The sequence below is a fragment of the Tasmannia lanceolata genome, unplaced genomic scaffold (genome assembly GCF_043159265.1).
Source record: "Tasmannia lanceolata isolate RefF3 unplaced genomic scaffold, GAP_Taslan_0.1 ptg000003l, whole genome shotgun sequence".
NCBI classification, from domain to species: domain Eukaryota; kingdom Viridiplantae; phylum Streptophyta; class Magnoliopsida; order Canellales; family Winteraceae; genus Tasmannia; species Tasmannia lanceolata.
The window spans coordinates 61,692,263-61,701,166 of NW_027518680.1; the positions used below are offsets into that span (position 1 = coordinate 61,692,263).

At 39.7% G+C, this 8,904-nt stretch overlaps 2 protein-coding genes across 3 annotated transcripts; one reads left to right on the forward strand and one right to left on the reverse strand.

Annotated features, from left to right (window-relative positions):
- Positions 1 to 283: 283 nt before the first annotated feature.
- Positions 284 to 1,620, forward strand: LOC143858119 (ethylene-responsive transcription factor RAP2-1-like). The gene has a single exon (XM_077368751.1). It carries the CDS (start codon positions 396 to 398, stop codon positions 834 to 836), a length of 441 nt encoding a protein of 146 aa, XP_077224866.1. The 5' UTR covers positions 284 to 395; the 3' UTR covers positions 837 to 1,620.
- A 3,261-nt stretch (positions 1,621 to 4,881) lies between these two features.
- Positions 4,882 to 6,635, reverse strand: LOC143858126 (scopoletin glucosyltransferase-like). Of its 2 annotated transcripts, none has more exons than XM_077368769.1 (2): positions 5,811 to 6,635; positions 4,882 to 5,732 (listed from the first exon to the last, which is right to left on the reverse strand). In XM_077368769.1, exons 1-2 carry the CDS (start codon positions 6,557 to 6,559, stop codon positions 5,015 to 5,017), a joined length of 1,467 nt encoding a protein of 488 aa, XP_077224884.1. In that variant the 5' UTR covers positions 6,560 to 6,635; the 3' UTR covers positions 4,882 to 5,014. The 2 variants fall into 2 exon arrangements, with proteins under 2 accessions (XP_077224884.1, XP_077224878.1); XM_077368763.1 differs by having other exon boundaries at positions 4,882 to 5,738.
- Between the last annotated feature and the right edge of the window lie 2,269 nt (positions 6,636 to 8,904).

The window sequence follows — 8,904 nt, forward strand, 5'->3', positions numbered from 1 at the left end:
CAAAAATAAAAACAGTTGCGTGGGAGAATCAAAATCCCACGCAACCTTCCACGTCGGCATCCTAACAAAGGCTGCCACGTGATCTAGACCGTTGGATCAACCCGATCTTTATATGTCGGTGGACGATCCGCCATGTGGCGGCCGACATAAGAGGCCAAGTAAGAGAATGGCGTGTTTAGCTTTGTTTGGTGGGCCCCATCTTTTATTTTATATGTAATATTGTCCAACATTTATTACAATATCATTAATAACAGCTCAGTATATTTATATACAAAGAGGGAGGTAAAGAAGAAGAGAAAGAGAACAGAGAAATGTTCATGAAAGAGATGAAAGAGGAGGGCTAAGTTAAGAGAGAGAGAGAGAGAGAGAGAGAGAGAGAGCTTGAAATTGCAAAAATGGAAGGTGGGTTTTGTTCAAGTGATGAAAATAAGAGCAGAAGAAGAGGAGGAGGAGGAGGGAAAGAGAAGCCTTATAGAGGGATAAGGATGAGGAAGTGGGGAAAGTGGGTGGCAGAAATAAGAGAACCAAACAAAAGAACAAGGATTTGGTTGGGTTCTTATTCAACACCTGTGGCTGCTGCAAGGGCTTATGATACTGCTGTTTTCTATCTCAGAGGTCCTTCTGCAAGGCTAAATTTCCCAGAATTTTTAGGTAAGGATGAGTTACATGATATGTCTGCAGCATCTATAAGGAAGAAGGCTACAGAGGTAGGTGCTAGGGTTGATGCTTTTGAGACAGGTCTTATTGCCTCTGAATTGAGTTCTTCTTCTAGGAATTCAATGAAACCTGACCTCAACCAAATACCCATGTCAGAGGATGAGGATATTGATGATTAAGGGAGTCTCTCTTTCAAGAAGGGGTTTGAGATTGTACAGGTTTTGAGAGCGGATTTTTTTAATTTTTGTTTATTTGATGTAAAACTGAGAATCATGTTTTTATAAAAGCCAAAACATATGCTATGCAAGTCTATTAAAAATCTTACAATCTAACACTTAGAACCCATGAAGGGCTCTAGGAAAAAGTTAGATTAGACCCCTTTTTTCTTCTTCTTTTCTTTTTCTTTCTTTATTTTATTTTTCTTTTCTTTTGAAAATTTGTTAGAGATGGTGTAAAATAGAGGATAAAACCCAGTTGCAGAACGGAAATAAATGTAATTTTATCAACTTGCAAGCAAGGAGAAAATTGCAGGAAAGTGGATACAGATGAATAGCACAAGGATTATGAGAGAGACGGTGAGTTGGGTGTTTGGTTTGGGTCCTCGTGGATGGGAGGTATGTGGACAACAGAGAGAGAGAGAGAGAGAGAGAGAGAGAGAGAGGGGTCACAGTCAGAGAGATGGGGTTTTCAAAGCGTTTTGGATTATTAAAAAGAAGAGGTAGTGACTTAGGAATCTGTCTCGTTTCCTAAACGGAAATCTGTCCATTTCTGCTTTACATGGACGGTGCAAATGCTGCCTAACTGTCTTTCCAATCAGTGCTTTGTTCTTCTTTTTCCTTTTCTTTTTTTTTAAATTATGAAGAATCCTTCTCTAATTGTAGAAATGTAATATAAATCCTTTTTGAGATATCTCTCATTTCCCTTTCATGTATTCAATTCAGATATATTCAGCCTTTGGTGCTATATGCTTTTGTGATGGTGGTGATTCTGCTCCTTGCTCTCCAACTTTACAACTACAACTTTACAAAAAAAAAAAAACACTTTACAACTCTTTTTTTTTCTTGGGGAAATGATAAATTCGCCCCTTTTCTTTACGTGAGACAGCCAACTCGAGTGTACGAGGTAATCAGGGCCGTTGAGTCCTTCCCAAGTGAAGTAAATCAGCCCCTCTTCATTCATAGATAAACGAGAGGTGGCTATCTGAAGTTAAAAAAGGGCCGGATATATCACTACTCTTTTCTTTGGGTAATTGATATATTCACCACTTTTTATACTTAGGCCACTTGGGACAGCCCTCTCTGGTGTAAAAGAGCAGTCATGATTATTGGCCGTAACTCAAATAAGTAAAAAAAAAAGATAGAATAGGGAAGGAGATAGAAGGTTCAAATTGAGAGAAACCATGACTTTCCAGGAAACATAACTTTCTTTTGCTTTAGTTCTTTCTTCTTCTTATTTCATTGAAATAAAGAACTTAAATACAAGCACAAATGTGTGCCACATCACTAGCCCATTTGACGCTGGGTAAGTTGTCCTCGGACAGATGCCTGGGGACAAGCTACGTGTGCATGTAGAAGGCAACGTTTGCTAGTGACAGGCCCTTGATTTCAAAACATGATAAGCCAATGAAAGCAGCCGTACAATCAAACCCATGAATACTCTCGGCTAGTAGTAGATTATCTCCAGTGAGAAGTCCCGAACTTGGCCAAATCAAATAGCATATGTGCTACCTTTCAAAGAGTATAATTAAACGTCTACATTCACAGACACATATATCTGTTTGTGTACTCCAAATATGTTGAAATCCTCTAATATATGTCTAATGAGAGAGAGATTCCGACATGTGTTCTTTCTATGAAACAACAACCGTAGTGGACACCCAACCTCTCCGTGAAGGAGGTTCAATGGGTAAAAACGAAGCTGTTGGGTGGCTAGGAGGAGCACTGACTATTTTGAGGGGTATCCCTAGTCTCATTCCTACATTGACATTGCTCATTACTGTGATGATTTTAAGATGAGCATTATCTCTTAATCAATTCAAGGAAAGATTCTACAGGGTGTAGGTCATAAAGCACCCTTGGAAGACTCACCTTTGTGAGTATGGTAGTGAGGTCGCTATTGTGGGAAGGTGGGGTTACTCCTTAAAGACACTCATGAAAACAGGATATGGGCGCATGACCGTAAAGCGCCAAACCGACCATACCTCAATTATTTACTCGTATTCTGTGTGCGGTAAGATGAGGTTTAAATTGAAGGACCTAGTTCAAGACTCAGTTCACTACGGCTCATTCAGACAAAAACTTGCTTACACTAAGTGTAGATTTAACTCCGGAAGACACCTGCACCCATTGACAGTAAAGTCACTTACCTGTTTATTTTAAAATCTAAATTATGTGGGGATTGTAATTTAAAATTTAATTGGCTTTTATTATTTTTAGGAGCTTGTTTTTGTTTTAATTTAGGGCTTTGATAAATCAACTCCCATATATCTTAAATCGACCCCCAAATAGGAAAGTGCTGAGAGAGAGAGAGAGAGAGAGAGAGAGAGAGAGAGAGAGAGAGCAGGGGGTCGATTTATCACCGCCCTTAATTTAACCTTCCCTAATCAAGAGGAGACAATTTTGGATATGGAGAGATTGTAGGGGTGAGTGGAGATGTTTCTAACATTCCACAAATCTATCTTTCATATTAAGAAAAAAAACGTATCTCATTGATTTCTACGTTTATAAAACTCTCTTTTGAATGAAAATCGTGGCCAAAATGGAATGCCTACTTCTATAGTTTCTCTCTAAAAATAACTGCATTTCTATGGCTTTTCAACTTTTCCATATTTTATCTTTCTTTTGGCAATACGGGCAATTACGGTTCGTGGGGAATGTTTCAGTGTATAGAAACAACCCCATAGAGTTGTTGTATCTTGGGAGATGAACGCCGGTGAACCCAGTGCAGAAGGGGGCTTATCGTCTCTAAGGATAGCGCTATTTACTGTGTGCCTCAATCCCTCCATTCATGCTTTTTCTAAATCTTTCTCTTGATTAATTTATTTTTACTAATTTGATTATTATTATTATTAGATTTGCAGAGATTAATATTAAAAGAAATTCCTATTAGAATTACTAGACATAATCTCCAACAGTTTCTAGATAAAGCTATAAAGAGGAGTCATAAGTAGGGTTACATACGTGTTAGTTTGCTAGGAATTGAATACTATAGTTGTAGGAAGAGTCTTTTGATTTTAGTAATCTATGAAAGGGCGAGGAGAAAAACGTGAAGTGTGTGCTGTGTACAATGAATTGAAATCAAGAGATTGGAGAGAAAAGTTTTTCTTCTTTGCTTTGTTGTTTTGCCTTAATTTTTCCTTTTTGCTTTGGTTTCTTCTTCTACTGGCAGAAAAATGAATAGCCCAATTCCGAATTGGATATTATTAGAAAATAAATATTATATCAGATTGGTATAGACCTGGCAAACGGGTGGGCCAGGCCGGGTTTCACCCAACTCATAAGGGTACGGGTCTTACGGGCCGGGTCATAAATGACCAAGAATTTTACGGGTCACAAATTTGGTGCCCACCCATGCAGGCCAGTTGGACCCATGGGTCATCCGGTTTCTTTCTATTTTTTTGCTGTTTGTATTCCCACAATAAAATAGGATGATCCAAACCGTTCTGTGATAGGCCATAACGTGAATAGGTTGTGCCCAAAAAATCATTTCCATAGGATGATTCTAGCCCTCTGATATATGGAGGAATTGGATATTATATATTATGGAAACCTCTATAGATCGGAGGGCTAGGATCATCCTATGGAAATGATTTTTGGGGCACAGCCTATTTAAGTTGTGTTCCATAACATGGACGGTTTAGATCATCCTATGATGTGGTCCATACAGTACTTTCTGAAAAAACACGGGATTATAAGGGCTTACACCGTATAAAATCTAAATCATTTGGGCTTTCACGGGCACCCGTCGGTCCACCGGCTTGGCCCAGTTTTGACCTGACCCTACGGGCCGGGTCAAATTTCAAACGGGTCACTAACTAGTGACCTGGACCCGTAAACTATGGGCGGCCGGGTGGACCCGCGGGTCCAGGTCACTTTTTGCCATGTCTAGATTAGCATGTGGATTGGGCATGTTTACACCCCAATTTCAACTGTATAGAATGGAAAATAGGTAGACAGAGAGTGAGAGTTGGAAATGCGAAAAAACAACACAGAGAGTAAAAAAATATGAAACACTACAAAGATTGTTACTATATTATCTCACCAACAAAAAGCAAAAGAGATTTGGTAAGCTAACACATGTTAAAATATTTAGTTCAAGAACAAAAAGAAAAAGAGATTTGCCAAGTAGAAGAAAACTGCTAAGTCCCTTGTTTATCCTCTGTTTTTGTGGCTGCCTTCTTCATAAGCTCCTCAATCAAAGAGTTCAAGGCTTCGTGAGACGACCCTCCAATTTCCATTCCCTTTCTTGCCATCACTTCAAACTCCTTAGCTCTCTTCCTCATCCCCTCCCCTTCTTCTCCTCCACCCAACACTTGTTTCACCGCCTTCTCTATCTGCTCTCTCCTTATCACTGGCAAATCCTCTTCATCAATTGGAAAAGGCGAACCACTAAACAAATTCCCAACCCCAACCCCAACCTTTGCCACCTCTGTTATAAGCTTCTCATTAAAGAACTGATCCGCAAAGTTCGGCCATGTCACCATAGGCAGCCCCGCGCTCACTCCTTCCAGAATTGAATTCCACCCGCAATGAGTCACAAACCCCCCAACAGCTGGGTGATTCAGTATGAGCATTTGTGGCGCCCAAGCCCTTACAATCAAGCCCTTCCCTTCAATTCTCTCTTCATATCCATTGGGTAATACATCAGCCCCAAGATTCCGAGCGACCCAGATGAAAGAATGGTTACAGTTCTCTAAAGCCAATGCAATCTCTATCAATTGCGGATTCTTGAAATGATTCATACTCCCGAAACAGACATAGAGGACTGAACTGGGCTCCTGTTTATCTAACCACTTCAAACACTCTTCCCCGTCGATGGAAGCTTCCTTCCCTAGGTCGGCTATGTCTGCTGAATCCCTGTTGCTGAAGTATAAATGATTAAATAACACAACTCTAACAGCCTAAGCTTTCGGAGTAAATGATTTTGTTCCATACCTGTTGCAGAGAGCAACGGGCCCGATGGCCCAGGCCTTTCCACCCATCTCCTTCTCGAAGTGTTCAATGAAATCCCCTTCCAATCCGTAGAAACTATTCATAACGAGGCCATAGCTCTTCGATTCCGACTCGTTGACCTGCTCCATCATGAACGAAAATGGGCTTTTGACTATCATATGTTCAGGCAATTGAGATTTCGTAAGCTCGATCGGGTGAGGAAGGCCAGGCACCAGAAAGGGCTCTGTCTCGGAGCCCACCATTTCGTGGGGGGAATAACGACCCAAGCTCTCAATCGAACACTTGGAAATGAAGCTCGTTCCGGTGAAGGCAAGTCTTGGTATGTTAAACTTGTTAGCCACTTGGAGTGTCCATGGCAAGAACACGTCGGACACAATGGCGTCCGGGTTTAGTTCCCCGACGAGCTGTTCAAATGGTTTGTGGAGCAGAGAAATGGCCTTGAAGAACATTCCTGCGGCCGCTATGGAAGTGACTGAGTCAACATTGTCGCATCCTTCGGGCAATTCGGCTTCAGAATAAGGGACTTGGATCACGTGATGTTCAATTTGGTGGCCAGTTTTTCGAATTCGATCGATGGTCTTTTGGTAGGAAGCCTTGAGGGGTGTGGTGATTATGCTGACCTTTATGCCTCGCTCGGAGAATAATCGGGCTGTGTCTATTAAGGGATTCATGTGGCCGTGAGCCATGAATGGGATGAAGCAGACATGGAGCTGATTTGGGTTCGAACCCATTTGGAAAGCTGTTGTTCAAGATGGTAGAGTGAAGAGTGTTGTATAGTGTGTGGAATAGTAGTTGTGTTATGGAGCTTTTGGAATGTGTTTGGCGAGGAAATATGTGGTTCTCGAGATTGCTTGACTTACTGATAGACTTGTGACTGGTTGTTAAAAAAATTTATATGGCTATAGTCCAATATTTTTCAAAAACTAAAGATGATCCAAACCGTCCATTTACACACTAGGATGATCCAAACCATCCATTTAATGGGCCACAACGTAAATAGGTTTTGACCAAAACATCATTTTCATAGGAAAATCCCAACCCTCTGATCTATGCGAATTCGGGTCAAGGTACGAGTCGAATCCCTTCATGACATGATTCGATCAAATATATTTGATCTATGTCGGATAGATTAATTGCACATTATGAAAACCTCTATATATCATAGGGTTGTGATGATCCTAAAGAAATGAATTTTGGGGCACAACCTTTTACGTTGTTGCCCTCCAAATGGATGTTTCATCCAGCAGCAGCTCACTTTTTAAGAGGCTGCTCTTGGATCAAACATTAAGGGTGGTACTTTTATCATACCACCCACACAGGACATGACTGTCAGGCACCATATGATTTCTCTTGGAAAATACTGGACTAGACGGGCTTACACGATATAAAATCTTGGCTATTATTCTTTCATAAACTGAACACAACTGAAGGAGGTCTCCACAACTTCTTCCTAACTATAATTGGGAGTAGGTTTTCACATAGAACAATAACTTCTTCCTAACTAATCAATCATAATTCTTATAAAGTGAGCTGGTGCTTGCCATGCACTCATTGAATTTTCCTAGTTTGGAACTATTCAATCATACCTCTTATAAAGTGGGAGTAGGTAATTACCTGTTGGAAATATATGCTTGACCACATGACTTTCTTGGAACTCATTACATGCATGGAGTTTGCCATGCACTCATTGAATTTTCCTAGTTTGGAACTTTGCTATTTTGACTATTACATTGGGAACTTGCAGCATGGACTTGAATACATTGGAAATTTAGTTTTTGAGGGTCAATGTTCTAGGGAACTTGCTTCTAGTTTTGGAATTATGTAAGTCATTTACTTTGCATTTGTTTTTGTGTTAGTGGTAGCTTAGGAAAGCTAATTATAGTTAAGGAATGTTAATATCAGATTTAAAGTGTAGCCTAAATATTAGGCCCTGTAACTTTTTCATTTGTAAGCCATTTTAGTGAAATTTAAAGTCTCTTGAGTATTATAGCAACTTGGGATTCTTTCTTTGTGTGTTTGGTATCAAGAGAACAATTTTCTTCTTGGTTTCATTCCAACAAAGTGGTATCAAAGCAAAGGTTGGGGGGTAATCATGGCTTCCAATAATATGTTGCTACCTCAACTTCCTCGATTCAATGGCAAAAACTAACACCAATGGAGTATACAAATGAAGGTGTTATATGAATCTCAAGACCTATGAGATATTGTTGAGGCCAGCTTTGAAGAACCGGATAATCAAGTGGCTCTCACTCCACAACAATTCAATGAGCTGAAAGACAATCGTAAGGACAAGAAGACTTTGTTCTTCATCTATCAAGCAGTGGATGAAGTCATCTTGGAATGAATTTCATCGGTGACTTCAGCAAAAGAAGCATGGAACACACTATATACATCATACAAAGGAGAAGACAAAGTAAAGTTGGTAAGATTACATACTCTTAGATGTGAGTTTGATTTATTAAAGAAGAAGGATTCGGAATCGGTTGAAGATTTTTTCTCTTGTGAATCAATTGAGAGTAAATGGTGAAGATATTCAAGATCAAAGGATTGTAGAAAAAAACTTTAGAAATTTGATTCGGAAATTTGAGTATGATGTTGTTGCAATTGAAGAATCTAATGATTTCGCTTCTTTATCCTTAGAAAGTTTATTGGGATTATCTCAATTCTATGAACTTCAAATGAAACAATTTTATTCTTCTCCTCTAGAACAAGCTTTTCAACCTCAAGTCTCTTTGAGGGAAGGGTCTAGAGGAAGAGAAAGATGAAGAAATTCTTTTCGTGGAAAAGGAAGGAATAGTGGGGGAAGAAATCAAGAAGATGAAAAAAATGAAAGTGGTTCTTCTACAAGAGGAAGAGGGAGTGGATGACCTCTATCCCAAGTTCAATGTTGTAAAGAAGACACTCTTTTTCTTGAGTATAATGTGCAAAAAGTGTCTCTTGATGAGACGTGATATCTTGAAAGTAGTTGTAGTAACCACATGATCGGCAACAAAAGCGTTTCGAAAACTTAGATGAATCTCTCCAAAGTGAAGTTCGAACGGGTGATGAAAGAGATAGTGGCTAAGAGGGTCACTAT

Bases quoted from the DNA above. Each gene is read 5' to 3' on its own strand.
- LOC143858119 (XM_077368751.1), top strand. From the start codon at position 396: ATGGAAGGTGGGTTTTGTTCAAGTGATGAAAATAAGAGCAGAAGAAGA.
- LOC143858126 (XM_077368763.1), bottom strand. From the start codon at position 6,559: ATGGGTTCGAACCCAAATCAGCTCCATGTCTGCTTCATCCCATTCATG. The intron at 5,739-5,810 runs GTATGGAACAAA...TTTATACTTCAG, and splicing joins CCCGTTGCTCTCTGCAACAG to CAACAGGGATTCAGCAGACA.